We start from the raw sequence: 20,552 nt of genomic DNA, 5'->3' as shown, positions 1-20,552 counted from the left end.
AAAGACAAGGTTGGGTATTAAGGAAGAAGCCAGTGGAATGGCATGAGATGCAGAGAAGGCTAAAACAAAAGCAAGTAAAGTGACTGATGTGAAAACTCAAGGAAGTTGAGTTAGAAATGGAAGATTCTATTTGTGCACTAGAATAGGGAGAATTTCTAGGAGAGAGTGAAGATGAAGACTTTAAGACTGGAACTTCAAGTGAGGCCAAAGGGTCACATGGTTTTAAATCTGACAATTTGTGTATGTTTGCAGGTAAAACATGTAAGGAAGTACAATTTGCTGATATTGTCATGAAGAAGGAAGAGGACAAGCAAAATCTAAATTTTGTTTTGGAAGAGGATGGCATAGATAGATCTCATATACAGTTAGGGAAAGGTATCAAGAAACCAAGTGAAGGGCTTGAGGATATTGGAGAGGAGACCATTGAAGAATTTCTGAATCATATGAAGGATTTATAACAACAAGAAGATATGATGGCTAAGATATCAAGTAGGACCATAGGGTCTTATGTTTTTAAAATTGATAGTTTGTCTGTGATTGTAGAACAAATGCAGGAGAATATTCATTGTTAATGTAGATGGTGAGACAAGAATAGCTCTGGGGGAAGATAAACAACAAGAGATTGAACGCAAACTTGAAGAAGAGACTATGTTAGCTGAAAACATAGTAAAGTATCATCAATTCACCATGATGATAGGCACAGTGGAAATAGCCATGGAAGAAGTTGAGGAAGAAGGACATCTACTGAAAGATGTTAAGAAAGAACACTAATAAAGGAGTGTTTTCAGAGGATAAACAATATTTTGAAGCTTTCAGAAGTATGGAGAAATATCTTATAGAAGATAAAAACTCTGAAGTAAAGGAGGATGCAGAATGTCTCTTAATGGAGAAAAGCAGTGATTTATTGCAGCAGAAAGAACTTAACAATGCATGGATGTGTGAAGATGTGACAACACAAGAAAAATTTCTTGTGAAAGAAGGAGATGAAGTTCACTCTTAAGAGTTGATATGTGAAGCAACAGTTGAGACTATTGAACCTTATGATTTCCAAACTAATAATTTGTGTATAAATGTAGGAAACATAAGTGATGATGAAATACTTATGAAGTGTCACAAAGAGATTGCATTGATGGAATATTTGCTGAGAAATTCAGAGTATGACAATGTGATTACAAAGGGAGGAGTTCACTATGGTGGACAAGAGCAAGAAGACATCATTAGAGAAGATGATGTGGAAGAGAGACTAGTTGATAGTCTCATGAGTTCTATTGAGAATTCAACACAACATACTGATGTGCTGATAGAGGGGAGAGAAACAGAGCAACAAATTGAATTGTTACCAAAAACAATGTAAACTTTGAAACGGGAACTATAAACTCAAAACGGGAACTCTGGCCAAAAAACCCCCAAAAAACATCAAAAACAGTGCTAAAAACGAAAAGTGTGTATACTGGAACGATGTTTTTTTTTTTAGGTGTCAATTTTGAACGTGTTTTAAAAATGGTAGTGACGACGAAATTTACTACGAAATTTTCGTGCAAAATATAGCTTCAAAACGAAAGTGTTGATACTAGAATAATGATTTTTTTTTTTAGGGTCAATTTTCAAACTTTTTAAAAAATGCTAATAAAGCCAATTTTTTATGTCTCAAACAAAGTTAAATTTTAAGGAAAAAAACACATTAATGTTTCTGGTAGAATATCATTTTTCTTTCCTAAGTATAAATTTAACATGTTTTCAACCACAACATGCTAGATACAAAAGAAATTGAAATTTTTTCAACTATAAAACTAAAAAAACATGACATTATGAACAAATTATATCACTGACACTGAGGCCACCCCCCCAACCCCCGCCCAACTGTACCCTTCCCCAGCCCCCACCCACCCCTACCCCCGTGCCCTACCCCTACCCCCCTCGCCTCCTCCTTACACCCTACCCGCACCCTACCCTTACCCCCCCCCCCCCAACACCTACCCTTACCCCCCCCCCCCCCCTCGCCCACCCCCTACCCCCAACCTTACCCCCTACCTGCCCCCCCCCCCCCCTACCCCCCCCAACCCCCTACCCGCGTGCCCCCCCCCTACCCCCCCCCTACCCCTCCCCCAACCCCCTACCCTTAACCCCCCCACTAACCCCCCTGCCACCCCCTACCCCCCACCTTACCCCCTACCCCCTACCCCCCCTCCCCACCTTACCCCCTACCCGCGCCGCCCCCTTTACCCCTCCCCTAACCCCCTACACCCCCCATCCCCTACCCTTACCGCCCCCCCCACCCCCGCCCACCCTCTACCCCCTTCCACCCACCCCCCCCTCCCCGGCCCACCCAGCCCCCCCCTCCCCCTCCTCGGCCCACCCCCGCCCACCCCTCCACCGCCACCGCCCCCTCCCCGCCCACCCATCCCCCGCCACCGCCCCCCCCGCCCACCCCTCCACCGCCACCGCCCACCCCGCCCACACCCTCCCCGCCCCCACCTCCACCGCCACCCCGCCCACCCCTCCACCGCCACCGCCCCCTCCCCACCCACCCCTCCCCCGCCACTGCCCCCTCCCCAGCCCCCCCGCCCACCCCGCCCACCGCTCTTGAAAAAATGTCTCAAAAGTGCCCTTGGTGTAGTAGTAATGCTAGCTTTAACAAAGCTTAATCAATTTAAGTTATTCCATTCCACAAAGAATGTCATCTTCCAGCATGCTTATAGCTTACTTTTCCATTAGGGTAAGGGAATTTTCCATATCATAAAGGCCATAGAGGCTATGGTTAGTTTCAACTGTGTAGAACTAAATGTCTCTTAATAAACAATGAGATCAAATAAGGAAAGAGGAAACAATCAAACTGAAATCAAGAAGAAAAATATGATGGAAAATAAATATAAATGTTCTTCAATGGATACCATCGAGAAATTAATTAGAAAGAAACAAAGTGATGATCAACATCTCTCTAACTTACTTAAAAGGCATTGAAAGAGCTTAAATAAAAATTATCAATACTGGGATAGGAATTGCCGCCATGAAGTTATTTACCTCCTATTCAATTATTGAATCAATGAAACAATGGATTAATGGCTTTGAGATATTTTTCTTTTTTCATGCATATTCATATCCAAATAATAAAGAAAATTACCGAGAACCAACAAATGCTTATTCATCTGGGATTTTAACGTCCATCCCAAACCCTCATAATCTAGTATTACTCTGTCTCTAGGGTAAGGGCGTTCTCCAGAAGGTTACAACTCACAAAGGAAGACCATGCATAAGTAAATGGTCTCTTAAATAAACAAAATTTCAATGGCCTCTTACTATCGTGGACGAAAGAACTAACACCATTAATGGTTACACAATGAATAATCCCAGTGACAATGGAGCATAAGACAAGAAAATTGAAACAAAAGAATATGTACATTGTATATTTCGTACAAGTGCAAAGTGACATGTGGTGCTGCTACATGTCAATAATGTTAGCCCGCTGAATGCCGGATTTGACATGTGACACTCGTGCTCTGAGATGTGATAATATACCGATTATTCTTAGATGCGATTCACATTTTTGAATGGAGCTAACATAGGAGCACATAGTTGCAATTATATTACATAACGCACAATTTTTATCATTTTTCACTCCGTTTTCCAAAATTTGCTGACATGACTGAGAATTGCGGGCGCGCAGCGGCACCCCCGGGCCGCCCCGCCCCGCCTGACCGGCGGCGGGTCGATTCCCGGAATCATCACTGTGAGAGTTGAAGATGCAAAGTCAAATTGTCCTACTTATAGGCACATTCTATCTGATTTTTAAAGTATTTGTCACATTATTAGCATAACCTTTTAAGTGAGCAAAACTACGGTGATCTTGAAAAACTTATCTTAATACTTTTCTAACATAGAAATAAAATGATACAAAATTTTGAATACTCTCTTACCTTCTTAAAATCTAAATATCAATTTTGGTGAAGATGTTAATCATCATTATCATCATCAATATTATGTATATGGTAAAAAATAAAATAAATTTATATCATATACTATATTGATAATAATACATATGATATAATTATATTTTAATTTAATTTTACAATAAAATGTCAATTTTTTTAATCAATAAAATAATTATATATATATAATCAAAAAACACAATAAGTACTTCATAATCTACACATTCAATAGAATTACTAATCTGCACATTCACTATGATATGCCTTAACAAACATATATTATCGCAAATGGAGATTTGCACCTCCCTGTTAATCCGCTACTACAATAATGGATTATGTATTTTCAGAACTTTTTAAATGATATGAACGAACATAGTTTTAATCTCATGTAAATGTAGTATTTACATATAAACAAAATATATTATTAAAATTGTCTTTTCTTAATATAATAATGGATTATAAAAAGGATTATGTATTTTTAGAACTTTTTAAATGATATGAACGAACATAGTTTTAATCTCATGTAAATGTAGTATTTACATATAAACAAAATATATTATTAAAATTGTCTTTTCTTAATATAATAATGGATTATATATTTTTATAGTTTTTTAAATGATAAAAATAAATATGATTTTAATGCTATTTAAAGTATATTATCTATATAAATTTATTAATTAAAAAAAAAGCCATTATCAGTGTGCATTCCTGGTTAGCAGCCAGAGATCATTGTCCTGGCTGCTGAATTGACAATGATATTCATTATAATTATTTTTTATCAGAAAATTAATGTCATACAAAACTACATGAATATAAATATAAATGTCTTACAACCATGCATTCAAACATATGTATACGTCTGTCATACGGTTTTTTATAGGAAGCCAAATATTCCATCTGGGTTAAACTTACTTCAGCTCAACCTTACCTTTCTGGTATACATATAAACAAAACAGGGCCAACAATATACCACTGCAGTTGAAGTTTTCTGTTATACATATAAAAACAAAACAGAGATTTCTACTTCCAGTTGAAAGAAAAACACCCCTATTTATCTGAAGAATATGTTACTCACATTCACTATTTATCCTCTCTGTCAACATCATCAGAACAGTCCTGGAACAGATGACTTTGTTTTAGCGCTTTAATGGTAGGCTCTGACGAGAAAGGTTGATTGGTAAGTGTGAAGAAGATGGCTTCGCTCAGCATCATACACTTCTCCCTCTTTGCCCTTTCACGTTCATCAGTCGATATTCTTTCCCCATTCACTTTGTCCTGGCTATGCATCTGGGACGCCACACCACTTCTGTTACGCCGAGATTCCTTCCAGGCCCTGCACAGAGGTCTAACTCCTATACGACATACACATATCATCGGTGAGAACTAATGAATTTTGTTAGAATCGATTCCATTTACTGGTTCACACTCGTTTGATTGTTAAAATAGTTTGGTACATGAATACAGAGGGGAGGGGTAGGACATTCATCGACTTTGTTTTATAAACAACTAAATTAATTAAAAAGAACTGATGCAGATTATAACCAAATATAAATATACCACAACTACAAGAGGGGTTAAGGGGGCTCTTTATGAAGCCACAGAGCTGAGAATGGGGAGCAGATCCGCAAATGGTTTTTTAGGTTTGTTCATGGTCTGTGCATGATCTTGTAATTTTTTAATCTAGGAATTATGAAAGCAATAATGATACGGGTATAATTAATTAAACCCACCTGGTAAACTGCTGTCCTTGATGATCTCTTCCGCGGCAGTAGTCCAGAAGATACGTTGATCTGGGGCGTTCTCTCTCACTGTTTTGCCAATCTTCCGAGCTACAAAGCAAACGGAATGCCAATTACCCTGCTTGATCTTCGGGATGTCACTCAGCTTTGCAGGAACATCCTCTCGCACTGTTCTGTCGATTTTGCGAGCTGTCGATTTTGGAGGTGCAGTAGGTATGAAGATGGCTTGGCTCAGCGTCATACACTTCTCACTCTGTTTTCCAAAATTTGCTGACATGACTGAGAATTGCGGGCGCACAGCGGCACCCCCGGGCCGCCCCGCCGCCGGTCGGGCGGGGCGGGGCAGCCCGGGGGTGGCGTTGCGCGCCTTCTCTCTCACTGTTTGGCCAATCTTCCGAGCTACAAAGAAAATGGAATGCCAATTACCCTGCTTGATCTTCGGGATGTCACTCAGCTTTGCAGGAACATCCTCTCGCACTATTCTATCGATTTTGCGAGCTGCCGAACAGATTTTGCGAGCTGTCGATTTGGAGGTGCAGTAAGTATGAAGATGGCTTGGCTCAGCATCATACACTTCTCACTCCGTTTTCCAAAATTTGCTGACATGATTGAGAATTGCAGGCGCGCAGCGGCACCCCGGGCCGCCCCGCCCCGCCCGACCGGCGGCGGGTCGATTCCCACTCCGTTTTCCAAAATTTGCTGACACGGGTCGATTCCCACTCTGTTTTCCAAAATTTGCTGACATGATTGAGAATTGCAGGCGCGCAGCGGCACCCCGGGCCGCCGCCCGATTCCCGGAATCGACCCGCCGTCGGTCGGGCGGGGCGGGGCGGCCCGAGGGTGGCGTTGCGCGCCTTCTCTCTCACTGTTTGGCCAATATTCCGAGCTACAAAGCAAACGGAATGCCAATTACCCTGCTTGATCTTCGGGATGTCACTCAGCTTTGCAGGAACATCCTCTCGCACTGTTCTGTCGATTTTGCGAGTTGCCGAACAGATTTTGCGAGCTGTCGATTTTGGAGGTGCAGTAAGTATGAAGATGGCTTGGCTCAGCATCATACACTTCTCACTCCGTTTTCCAAAATTTGCTGACATGACAGAGAAAGAAAGTACATATCCCTAAAATATATGTTGAATGATTCAATTGAGGTTGAGGAAAAAAGAGCAACATCAGAGAAATTGAGATCTAAAGTAGAAAAAAGAGTAAAATAAAATGGAAAAACAAGAGGCATGAGCTTCAGGTGATGTTAAAGAAGAAAGTGTCAAAAAAATTGATGAAATAACTAGAGTGATAAGAACTTTGTCAAACAAAATAGCCAGAATGGAAAATGCTTCTAGACAGGGCCATGAACCTATGAACAGACAACTTGGCCAGTTTTGGATACCCTTTAATCCACATATATTACAAAGAGAAAGAGGAAATGTTTCCAACAGGTTCAAACTCCTCTAATTATAAATGATCATATTGATGAAGAGCTTAAACAATCAACAGATGAAGCGAATTGTCTTGATGTGACCAATCTTCTCATATTTGTAGTACTTCTCAAGATAATCCTCGGTAGAAACAATAATTGAATAAAGGTATTAATCCATCTCTCATTTCTCAATATAAATATTTTCTTGATTTTCTACAAGCTCAACTTAATATAAAATATGATTTAAGGCCTACATAAACCTAAGATAAATAAAATAAGGGATTTTATTTTTCTACAGCTAAAGATAAGGATAAAGGGTCTTCTACTTCACAACAACATCTCATTTCCATTGAAGAGAAACCAAAATTAGAAAAGGTTTCTATACAATTCAGTTTCAAAAAGGAAATGGAAGAGGTCAAAATTCCTATTCCATTGAAAAATTTAGCTAAGAATCTTGCATATCGTAAACAAGTAGCCAAATGGATTCAGTGATCATATGCAATAGTAGAAAATGATACTTTAAATTTGTAGGATGAGAATCCATCTATCATTTTTGGGCCACGTGTAGAGATTAGAAACGACTCAATGCCTCCTTTCTTTGTTATTTTCAGGATTCAATATTTTCTCTTGTATAATTGCATGATGGATCTAGGAGCATCACATAATCTGATGCCTAAATGAATTATGGAAAATCTAGAATTACAGGTCACTAGACCATAGCATGATCTTTATTTCTTTGATTGGAATAAAGTGGAATATTTAGGTTTGATAAAATATTTTTTTGTATCTTTATCACAGATTCCTGTCAAAAATATGGTTATGGATGTAGTTGTAACATATATTTCTTCCAATTTTGGTATGATTTTAGCAATATCATGGTGTGTCATATTAGGAGGTTTCTTTCAGATGGACATGACTTATGCTACAGTTCTATTTTTTGAAGGAAATAAAATGAGATTATATAGAGAAGTTAAGTTTTCTTATAATCTCAATGATGAAAAACACCCAAATAATCCTCTGATATATGCTAATGATAAATAATTTGGATGTTATATTTTATCTGTAAATAATCAATTTAGTGTTACAAATGCATTAGACAAAATTGTAAATATATGATAGTTTTTAGTAAATGAGGTATGGAGGTTGTATTTTGATGGAGAAACTTCAAAGGAAAGATCAGGAGCTAGAGTGGATCTAATTTAAGATTCAAAGGAAATTACCAATAAATCATTTGAGTTCGAATTTAAGGTCACTAACAATGTAGTAGAATATGAGGCCCCATTATGAGACTTGAAATTGCTAGAAAGATGAAAATTCTCAATCTTGTATTTTTTGGTGACTCCAAACTAGTGGTAAAGTAGGTGAGAAATTTCTGTCAGACTAAACATCCAAGACTTAAGTCATACAAGAATGAGGTATGGATTGTATTAAAATATTCTTTCATGCTTTTAATATTACTATTATTCCAAGATAGGAAATTTCTTCACCTAATTATTTGGCTATGTCAGCTAATTCTTTTAAGGTGCCAATTAACTCTCAACTAAAATATTAAGTTGAAGTAAGACACATACCATCAATTCCAAATACAGACATTGGCAGGTGTTTGAAGATGATGAACGGATAAAATGTTTATAGAGGTTATTGATAAATTTTCAACTTCTTATATTGATCAAGAAAATAAAGAAGATATTATAGATAAAGGTTCAAAACTCAACAATACAATTGTAGATCATAAAATAATACAACTATCAAACAATTTAATTCCCAAGGGACTAGTACCATTAGAGAATATGTTTTATCATAATGATGTTCCTAAGAGTGTATCTATCAAGCCTCAAGTAGAAGATATACACGATTGTAATATTGGAACAACTAAAAAACAAAAGTATATTAATATTTCTAAGATATTACAACCAAAGGCCAATGAAAAGTACATAGGCTTGTTTAAATAATACATTGATGTGTTTTCCTAGAAATATGATGCTTTAAAAACCTATGATGCCTCTAAGGGGGTAGGGGGTGGGCGGGGGTGGGGTGGGGGGGGGGGGGGGGGGGGGGGGGGGGGGTGGGGGGGTGTAGGGGGTTGGGGGAGGGGTAAGGGGGGCGACGCGGGTGGGGGCTAGGGGATAAGGTGTGGGGGGGGGGGGGGGGGGGTAAGGTTGGGGGGGGGTGTAAGGGGGTTGGCGGGGTGTAGGGGGTAGGGGGTAAGGTGGGGGGGGGGGGGGGTAGGGGGTAAGGGGGTTGGGGGGTGTAGGGGGTAGGGGGAGGGGTAAGGTGGGGGCTAGGGGGTTGGGGGAGGGGTAAGGTGGGGGGTAGGGGTGGGCGAGGGGGGGGGTAAGGTGGGGGGTAGGGGTGGGTGGTGGCTGGGGAAGGGTACAGTTGGGCGGGGGTTGAGGGGGTGGGCGCAGTGGCGAGGGGCGGCCGTGGGGAGGGGTTGGGGGGTTTGGGGGGATTGGGGGTAGGGGTTTGGGGGGATTGGGGGCGGGGGTCGGGGGATTGGGGGCGGGGGTCGGGGGATTGGGGGGATTGGGGGGGGGGGCGGGAAGGGTGAGGGAAGGGGAGAGGGGCCAGGGAGGGCGGAAGCTTAGGAAGCTTCGTTCAAACAGAAAATTCAGCTGAAAACAAACATCTAGCATGGCATGCAAAGGATGGACCACGAAGAAATACAGAGTTGCCAAGCGAAACAAAGAGAAAACACAGATTTGATGGATGCAGGGAGTACAATAACTTGGTAATCATATCAAAGGAATTTGTCATCATCATCATTTTCGGAGATTGGATCAGGAGTGTTACTTTAATTATTAATGTGTAGTGAATCCAGACAAGGGATCTCTCATGAGAGGAATAAGTTAATGGGGCCAGGGCTTCAATGTAGTTGTTAGGGGGTTGTGGGGGGCGCATGGGTAGGGGCTCGCCCATACTTGCCTAATTGTGCACTTAGTCTCATTATCCCTCACCTGACCTCCCGCTCGCCCATCGACCCGCCTGCCCGTTAGAGGTGGCTGGGCAATTCTGATTATACAAATAAAAAATTTATGGTATATTTTTGTTGTTAATTTAAGTTAATATGTTTTTTTATTTACTAATTTATGTGTTTTTTTTAAGGAAAATGGCATCAAGGAAAATTTCTGTGAATCTTTCTGGACCAAAGAGTCTTAAAGGTGTATCTTCAAAAAACATTGGTGAACGAACTCCACCTGAGCTCATGCCTACAAATATTTCAAGTGCTTTAAGTGATAAGAAGCTAATCTCAGATTGGAAAAGTTCAAAAGAGGTGAAATTTCCATCAAGAGTCTGGTATGTGAAAGAAAGAGAGAGCACAACTGTGATTTTCGCATTGATTTTTAAGTTAATTATTATTTTTTGAAAAAAAAAGTTATTATTATTTTTTTGACATGAAATTCATAAAAAAACTATTATTTGACCATTTTTAGTTAATATTTTTGTATAAAAATTGTGATTTTGACATGTTAATTCTAGCAAAAAATTATCAAAACGTTTAGTTTTTTTGTTATATTTATGTTAAAAATGGTTATTTTTATGTCCATTGTTAAAAAATGTTGTTTTTTAGAAACAATTATTTCATGTGGATTGAAAAATTAATTAAGGATGTATAAATATGTAGATTATCTAAAATTCAAACTATCGACTTTCTAATTTAAAAACGCAAAACAATAAAAACCCCCCTAAAAAAAAGAAAGAAAATTAATATAGAGAACAAGAAAATATGAATAAAATGACGACTTCAAAAACTATCAAATTTAGAAAATAATTTTTTACATTTCACACACTAGAAAATTAAAAGTCAAAAAATAGGTCTTTTAAAAAAAGGGTGTGATGCAGAATACTCACTTTTTAAAATCAGCATGAAAATCACTACCATTCTAAAACTTGATTTCATCCTTGAACATGAAAAAAAATTAAAGTTCCAAAAACCATGTTCTAAAAAAAACATGTGTATTCTGCATCACCACTTTTGAAAATCGGGTCATTTTTTTGCTATCTCTACGAAACGGGTAACAGTATCAGTTCCCGTTTCAAAGTTTACACTGTTCAAAGGAAGATAAGGCACAAAAGCCTTATGTCTCTGATTTTAACAAGTGTTTTGTGAGTGCAGGTTTAGTTGCAGATGCTGGAGAAGATTTGGCAGAGATGAACAACCAAATAAAGATGAGAGAAGAAGATTTTGTGGAAGAGTTCAATCCATGGAACAGAGATACTTAATTGTTAGAGAGAATGATTCAATATAAGAAGAGATAATCATGAAAGAGGGTAAGGATGATATGGAGGTAGTCAGCATAGCAAGCAAAGCGAAATTTGGAGTAAGCAAAGAAAAAGTTGGAACAAGAGCAAAAGTGGAAGAAAAAGTGAACCAGCAGCTACAAAGAGAAAGTAACCAATAGGAGTTTAAAGAATTAGTGGACAACAATAGAAACTTGAAACAAAAAGAAGGAGTCAAAAATATGAAGCAGAACATGGACCATTCTAAGGATGTACTAGAGACAAATATTGAAGAGATGTGGAAACTGATGATGGAGTAGTTCAAATGGAGGAAAATGGTAGCAGCAGGAAGAAAGATCAATCAGAACTTGAACTTGATTAACAAAGAGAAGAAGAGGGAACAAAAGACAACGGAAGTATAGCAGTAGCAAAGGAGAAAAGCATTTGGACTATTACGAAACAAAGTGTGGGATCTAGGAATATAAAGATCAAAAGACACATGATTAGGAGATCATGAATATTTTCTACTTTGGGAGTTTGATGCAGGAGCATTCAACCCAAGAGAAAATCATTGTAATTAAGTAGACATAGGGGGTCATGCATTTTTGGGAAGTTGGATTCCTAAGTGATGAATAAATGTAATATTAGGCTTTTGAGTGCATATAATAGGAATAAATTAGATGTGAGAGATATCCTGTAAATACTCTTGAATAAAAGGGTCATGAGTGGGTAATAATGACAAAAGAGTTTAAAATCAACTAGGACTCTTTAAGAATTCCATGATTTGAGGAACGAAGGAGAGATTTTAGGAACTAATTGAAGTAGAAGTGGACAGAGGATTTAGGAGTCAGTTCAATAGATTTAGGAGTGGAACTAGGATGAGTTCAACAGAACTCACTAACATATATGTAAGCCTACGGGCAGATTCGTGGGAGGAGGCCACCGATAGTAGAAGATCAGGCCATGAGACAGAGAGTCTTGTTATGTAATCAACTGTTTATATGTTTATATACAAAGGAATTTGATTTTGAGTGTTGAAATGTGTTAATCATGTGTCTATTGATTGATTACTATGTGAACTCGTAGGTTCTATAACAGAGGTTGTAGGCAGAGTCAAGGAGGGGTATAGAGGAGAAGAATGAGCTAGAGGTTTGTCATGGATCTTTGAATCCATGCGAAAGATCAAGTAAATTCTAGAGGCAGTGATAAAAATCACAAAAGTCAAGCTCATAAGGGAGTAGAAGTGGAACAGCGAAGGGGGAAGAACCTTTGAAGAAACCTGAAATACAGAGGAAATATTGAAGAACTGGCATAAAACCAAAGTAAAGAAGTGGAAGAAGGAGTGAAGATTGACGCTTAGTATCCGTTGGATCTGGAAGATCAATGGCCAAGATCCAATTGCAGAGGAGACAGAGGAATATCACATCGGCAAACTTTAAATGAAGGAAGGCGGTTTTGTAATAGTGTAAGTGGATTTTGGGCGGCTTCAAAACTATAAGCAGTATTGAAGGATGAGTGCCAATTCCAATCATCTAACGACATGTGGCAGGGGAGGTGAGAGGAAACCACTTTATCAAGTGGTTAACCCTCGCGCTTTTTATCTACCCGATATCAGCGACAACCGTCAGATCTGTTGGGTACAAATCGACGGTGGAGAATAGTTGTGCACGTTTAAATGGTCAGGAGAAATCTCAACCATTGGATCGGGGAATAGAACAGATGGTCAAGATTTGATCGGAGGCTACACTGATCGGTGATCGGAGATCGGGCTTATCGGAGTTCGAATAAGTAGCGTTGTGGAGCGACTAAAGCTGTAGACCTGTTGAAGTTATAGATGTGGTTGGAAAGTATTTGAGATCTACTTATATGTCTTCGGAGTGGGATTTCAATGTATTTCCATATATTGGCAATAGATGTGTTGTGGAGCCTTTTTAAGGCTAAAACATATATTAACGATTCCAATAGTCACATATCGGAATTGGAGGGGTGATAAAACTTGTATATATGACCCGCGGAGGAGCCGATAGCCGATTGCGAGAAAGGAAATCCACGGAAAGTGTGTAGAGACCATACTAAAAGTGGAAAGGTATGTATTGGGAGCATTTTCCTTTCTAAATGGCTTTTATAAGGAAATAGCATCGATGAAAGGTTTATGCATTTAAAACATATATGTAACCAATATATGAAAGAGGGAAGGTTATATATGCGGCCTAAAATCTTAAAGTAAGGTTTATGGGAGTGAATGAGTCCTGATAAGAGGTTTAAAGTCCCGATAGGAGGTTTGCGGGGTGATTGAGTTTTGATACAAAGGAGCTGATGATAAAGGGGCCTTAATCATTTATGGTTTGAATATTTGACTCCTTTGAGAGTCAAATACTTGGGACAGATATATTTATGCATATTTATGCATACTGTGGGTATGTGCGGGGGTGACCCCTGCACCATTAGTGGTATCAGAGTAGATGTGTAATCAGAGTAGAATTGAAGTTGAAACAATTGGTTAAAAGTGAACAAAGAAATTCTATGAGAAAGAACTGAGAATAGAATATGTGTTAAGGTGTTTATGCAGGCAAGAGGAAGGATCAGATTCTAATCTGATAGAAGGAAGGCACATAGAGGTGATGTGTAGTAGAACATGCAAATGCAAGAGACAGAAAAAATCCATTCAAGGTACAGGTGGAATGGTAAAACAATATCATGCTGAGATCTTGAGGGTGAGGTAATATGTTTTGTTTTAAATGGAGATTGTGTGTTTTTATACTAATGCACAGGTGACAATAAGAGAAGTTGTGAGAGGAGAACCAGGTTTGTTCTTGAAGACAGAGTAAGGAAAACACTCTGATAGAGAAGTGGCAGTGAACCTGAATAATCCAACAACAGATTAGACAGAGAGGACAACTGAAGTGTTCTCAAGAGAGAGTGAGAGATTGCAGAAGCCTAGAATGAACAAAGGTGTTGCTCAAGAGGAGGTTCTAGACAGAGGACCCATGCTTACCAAAAGACTGAGTGAGGAGAGCTTTTTGAGGTAAGATTGCAGCAAGGAGGACTAATTGTTGTAGAGGCTTGTTGTAGATGAGTGAGGAGCTCATGAAGAAAGAGGAGAAGAAGATGACTATTGATAGTCATAGCAGAGTTTCAGAGAGAAGCCATAACCGAGGATATAAGAAGAAGAATGCTAAAGAAGATGGAAAAATGATGAGTCAAGAGGAAATTGACAAAGAGATTACAGAGTTAAAAGAACAACTTGATGCATTAAGGATGATACATGAGTAAATCCAGAGACAAGGTTGGGTATTAAGGAAGAAGCCAGTGGAATGGCATGAAATGCACAGAAGGATACAACAAAATCAAGTAAAGTGGCTGATGGGAAAACTCAAGGAAGTTGAGTTAGAAATGGAAGAGTCCATTTGTGAACCAGAATAGGGAGAATTTCTAGGAGAGAGTGAAGATGAAGACTTGAACTTCAAGTGAGGCCAAAGGGTCACATGGTTTTAAATCTGACAATTTGTGTATGTTTGCAGGTAAAACATGTAAGGAAGTACAATTTGCTGATATTGTCATGAAGAAGGAAGAGGACAAGCAAAATCTAAATTTTGTTTTGGAAGAGGATGGCATAGATAGATCTCATATACAGTTAGGGAAAGGTATCAAGCAACCAAGTGAAGGGCTTGAGGATATTTGAGAGGAGACCATTGAAGAATTTCTGAATCATATGAAGGATTTATAACAACAAGAAGATATGATGGCTAAGATATCAAGTAGGACCATAGGGTCTTATGTTTTTAAAATTGATAGTTTGTCTGTGATTGTAGAACAAATGCAGGAGAATATTCATTGTTAATGTAGATGGTGAGACAAGAATAGCTCTGGGGGAAGATAAACAACAAGAGATTGAATGCAAACTTGAAGAAGAGACTATGTTAGCTGAAAACATAGTAAAGTATCATCAATTCACCATGATGATAGGCACAGTGGAAATAACCATGGAAGCTGTTGAGGAAGAAGGACATCTACTGAAAGATATTAAGAAAGAAGAAGTCTATGCAAAAGGCTTAGCAAAGGGAGAAAGAACAATAATAAAGGAGTGTTTTGCAGAGGATAAACAATCTTTTGAAGCTTTCAGAAGTATGGAGAAGTATCTTTTAGAGGATAAAAACTCTGAAGTAAAGGAGGATGGAGAATGTCTCTTAATGGAGAAAAGCAACGATTTGTTGCAACAGAAAGAACTTAACAATGCATGGATGTGTGAAGATGTGACAACACAGGAACAAGTTCCTGTGAAAGAAGGATATAAGTTCAGTCTGAAGAGCTGATATGTGAAGCAACAGTTGAGACTGTTGAACCTTATGATTTCCAAACTAATAATTTGTGTATAAATGTAGAAAACATAAGTGATGATGAAATACTTATGAAGTGTCACAAAGATATTGCATTGATGGAATATTTGTTGAGAACTTCAGAGTATGACAACATGATTACAAAGGAAGGAGTTCACTATGGTGGACAAGAGCAAGAAGACATCATTAGAGCAGATGATGTGGAAGAGAGACTAGTTGATAGTCTCATGAGTTCTATTGAGAATTCAACACAACATACTGATGTGATGATAGAGGGGAAAGAAATAGAGCAACAAACTGAATTGTTTCCAAAGGAAGATAAGGCACATAAGCCTTATGCCTTTTATTTTAACAAGTGTTTTTTGAGTGTAGGTTTAGTTGCAGATGCTGGAGAAGATTTGGCACAGATGAATAGCCAAATAAAGATGATAGAAGAAGATTTTGTGGAAGAATTCAATCCATGGAACAGAGATGCTCAATTTTTGAATAGAATGTTGGATAGTCATGATTCAATACAAGAAGAGATAATCATGAAAGAGGGTAAGGATGATAGGGAGGCAGTCAACATAAGAGTCAACATAGAAGTTAGCATAGCAAGAAAAGAAAAAGTTGGACTAAGTAAAGAAAAAGTTGGAACAAGAGAAAAAGTGGAAGAAAAAGTAAACCAGCAACTACAAAGAGAAAGTAACCAGCAGTAGTTTAAAGAATTAGTGGACAAAAACCTGAAACAAAAGGAAGGAGGCAGAAATATGAAGCAGAACATGGACCAGCCAAGGATGTACTAGAGACATAGATTGAAGAGATGTGGCAACTGATGATGAAGCAGTTCAAATGGAGGAAAATGGTAGTAGCAGGAAGAAAGATTAATTAGAACTTCAACCTGATTGACAAAGAGAAGAAGAGGGAACAAGAGACAATGAAAGTACAGTAGCAGCAAAGGAGCAAAGCATTTGGATAATTACAAAACAATGTGTGGGATCCAGGAAGATACAGATAAAAAGACACATGATTAGGAGATCATGAATATTTTCTACTTTGGGAGACTGATGCAAGAGCATTCAGCCCAAGAGAAAATCATTGTAATTAAGTAGACATAGGGGGTCATGCATTTTTAGGAAGTTGGATTCCTAAGTGATGAATAAATGTAATATTAGACTTTTGAGTGCATAGAATAGGAATAAATTAGATGCGTGATATATATTGTAAATACTTTCGAATAAGAGGGACATGAGTGGGTAATAATGACAAAAGAGTCTAAATTCAATTAGGACTCTTTAAGCATTCCATGATTCGAGGAAATAAGGAGAGATTTTAGGAACTAATTGAAGTAGAAGTGGACAGAGGATTTAGCAGTCAGTTCAATAGATTTAGGAGTGGAACCAGGATGAGTTCAACAAAACTCACTGACATATATGTAATCCTACGGCAATAGTCATGGGAGGAGGCCACTGATAGCATAATATCAAGCCACACGACAGAGAGTCTCGTTATGTAATCGACTTTTTATATGTTTATATATAGAGTAATTTGATTCTGAGTGTGGAAATGTGTTAATCATGTGTCTATTGATCGATCACTGTGGGAACTCGTAGGTTCTCTAATAGAGATTGCAGGCAGAGTCAAGGTGGGGTATAGAGGAGAAGAAAAAGCAAGAGGTTCATCATGGATCTTTGAATCCATGCAAAAGATCAAGTAAAGTCCAGAGTCAGTGATAAAAATCACAGAAGTAAAGCTCAGAAGGGAGTCGCAGCAGAACAACGAAGGGGGAAGAACCTATGAAGAAACTCGAAATACAGAGGAAATATTGAAGAACTGGCATAAAACCAAAGTAAAGAAGTGGAAGGAGTGAAGTTTTATGGTCAATAGCCATTGGATCTGGAAGATCAATGACTAGGATCCAATCATAAAGGAGATGGAGGAATATTGCATCAGCAAACTTTAAATGAAGCAAGGTAGTTTTGTAACAGTGTAAGTGGATTTCGGGCGGCTTCAAAACTGTAAGTGGTATTGAAGGACGAGTGCCAATTCCACCCATAAAATGACGCGTGGTAGCGGAGGTGAGAGGAAACCACTTTATCAGGTGGCTAACCCTCCCACTTTTTGTATACCCGATATCAGCGACAACCGTCAGATCTGTTGGGTACAGATCAATGGTGGAGAATAGTCGCACATGTTTAAATGGTCGGGAGCAATCTCAACCATTGAATCGGGGGATACAATGGATGACAAAGATTTTATTGGAGGCTACACTGGTTAGCGATCAAAGATGGGGCTCACGAAGCTCAGAGAAGCAGCACTATGGAGCGACTAAAGGTGCGGACCCGATGAAGTTATAGGTGCGGTTGGAAAGTATTTGAGATCCACTTATATGTGTTCGGAGTAGGATTTCAATCTATTTCCATGTATTGGCGATAGATGTTTTGCAGAGCCTTTTTAAGTCTAAAACATATATTAACGTTTCCGATAGTCGCATATCAGAATCAGAGTGGTGATGAGGCTTGTATATATGACCCGCGGAGCAGCTGATAGCCGATTGCGATAAAGGAAATCCTCGGAAAGTGTGCAGAGACTATAGTAAAGGCGGAAAGGTATGTTTTGGGAGCATTTTCCTTTGTAAATGGTTTTTATAAGGAAATAGCACCGATGAAAGGTTTATACATTTAAAACATATATGTAACCAATGTATGAAAGAGGGAAGGTTATATATGCGGCCTAAAAGCTTAAAGTAAGGTTTATGGGAGTGAATGAGTCCCGATAGGAGGTTTAAAGTCCTAGTAGGAAGGATTTAATGAATGACTTCAATAGAGTCATAAACAAAGGCTTGAGGGTTGTTTAAAAGTCCTGATAGGAGGTTTTGGCGTGGTGATTGAGTTTCGATACAAAGGAACCGATGATAAAGGGGCCTTAATCATTTATGGTTTGAATATTTTACTCCTTTGAGAGTCAAATACTTGGCACATATTTGTTTATGCATATTTCTGCATACTGTGGGTATGTGCAGGGGTGACCCCTGCATCAACTCCCTTACTTGTTCCTTGCTTTCTTGCTTGGGTCTTCCTTGTGTCCAAGAGCTTGTTCTCTCCCTCTTACTCTTCCCTTATCTAAGTGAATATTAGAATGTCCAAAAGTGTGTCCAATAGTGTGTGTATGTGTGTTTTATTTCCTTTTTCTTTTTCTTTTCATTTATTTTTCCTTCATTTCCCCTTGCATGCATATTATTTTCTCTTCATCTTCCTTTTCTCCAATTTTCCTTTATTTCTTGCATTCAATTTTCATTTATTGTCTTTTTCCTTTTCCAATGGAAATTCCAATTTCCATAGCCAATAATAAACCGTAAGTGATTCCCAATGTAATGTTTTTCCCTTACATCCATCGTGGAATTCATGTCCCATGACCTTGGTTTTATTTTATTGACATGGAAACTTAACCCGACATTGTTACAAAAAAACCATCCTTAGTTTTCTATGACACTTATGAACAACCAAAACTACTCAAATCGAAACATACTACTTATTGGAGATTTATAACACATCTTGTTGTAGTATTTACAATGAAAATTGCTTAAACTATGAGAAACATAGTGCTTATTGGAGGTTTATAAACAAAACTTGATACAGTAATTAATATATATATATATATATATATATATATATATATATATATATATATATATAGAGAGAGAGAGAGAGAGAGAGAGAGAGAGAGAGAGACCCTAGAAACTAATTTGCTTCAACCAAGAAATAAAGAAGGATATAATTCTCACATCTGATCAACCATCTCCCATGTAGCTTCATTGGGCCCAAAGTGCTTCCACTGCACTTTAACTTTTTGTGTGGCTTGATTTCGATGTAGGAGCTTCTTTCGCTATAGGATGCATTGAGACACTAGATGGAACTCTCCTTTTGGCTTCACATGCATGCAAACCAATCAATCACATGATCAACATCCCGTATATATGTTTTCAACAATGAAAAATGGAAAACACCATGGATTTTCACCGATAGAGGCAAAGCAATTCTGTAAGCCACTAGTCCAATCCTCTCAAAGATCTAAAAAGGCTCACAATACTGAGGTTCAAACCTGGAATATGATCCAATCCTCAAGGAGCTCTTCTTGGCGTTGATACACAAGTGCACATGCTCCCCAACCTAAACCTCCTTGAACAACACCCTTTTTTGATTCACATAGCTCTTATGCCTGTCATGTGCTACCTTCAAATTATTTTTGATAACCTTCATCTCTTATTCAATGTCCCTCAACATGTTAGGACCAATAAAAACCCTGCTTACTGGATCACTCCAGCTGATATGAGTGTTACAATTCCTCCCATAGAGAGCCTGAAATGGACACATCTTTAAGCCTGGATTCCTGATACACATTATTATAAGAAAACTATACCAATGGAATATATTCCTCCCACTTCCTGTGTTGATGCATGAGATACATCCTGAACATAACTCGAAGAATCCTTCTAACCCTATCTGTCTGTCCCTCTATCTGTGGATGATAAGTTGTACTAAAGGCTAAATCTATACCCAAGGCTGCAAACAACTCCTTCCAAAACTTGGAATTGAACTTGGAATTTTTATCTGATATAATCCTCTTAGGAACTCCATGCAACCTCACTATATCCTTAACGAGGACTTGAGCCACTTCACTAGTTGAATTAGTAGAATTAACTTCAATGAAGTGAGCTACCTTGCCCAACCTATCAACTACAACCATGATGGATTCACACTGCCTTGATGTCCTAGGAAATCCTGTAATGAAACCCATGGTAACAATGTCCCATTTCCATTCCAGAATTGGAATAGTCTGCAACAAACCAGCTGGATGCTTGCATTTAGCTTTCACTCACTGACGGTCCAAGCACCTTGCAACAAACTCAGGCACCTTTTTCTTCAAATTCAGCAAA

The 20,552-nt window shown here is 38.5% G+C and overlaps 1 protein-coding gene across 2 annotated transcripts; it reads right to left on the bottom strand.

Annotated features, from left to right (window-relative positions):
* Positions 1–4,771: 4,771 nt before the first annotated feature.
* Positions 4,772–5,914, bottom strand: LOC149153968 (uncharacterized). Of its 2 annotated transcripts, XM_089439974.1 has the most exons (3): positions 5,657–5,914; positions 5,221–5,278; positions 4,772–5,184 (listed from the first exon to the last, which is right to left on the bottom strand). In XM_089439974.1, the coding sequence occupies exons 1-3, from the start codon at positions 5,904–5,906 to the stop codon at positions 5,007–5,009; spliced, it is 486 nt and encodes a 161-aa protein (XP_089296100.1). In that variant the 5' UTR covers positions 5,907–5,914; the 3' UTR covers positions 4,772–5,006. The 2 variants fall into 2 exon arrangements, with proteins under 2 accessions (XP_089296100.1, XP_089296099.1); XM_089439973.1 differs by having other exon boundaries at positions 4,777–5,278.
* Between the last annotated feature and the right edge of the window lie 14,638 nt (positions 5,915–20,552).

This window comes from Pinus tabuliformis, chromosome 9 (genome assembly GCF_031772625.1).
Source record: "Pinus tabuliformis cultivar Carrire ecotype Pingquan chromosome 9, CPIR1, whole genome shotgun sequence".
NCBI classification, from domain to species: Eukaryota; Viridiplantae; Streptophyta; class Pinopsida; order Pinales; family Pinaceae; genus Pinus; species Pinus tabuliformis.
Note: the sequence above shows the minus strand (reverse complement) of the source record. Positions and strands in the feature narration are given on the sequence as shown.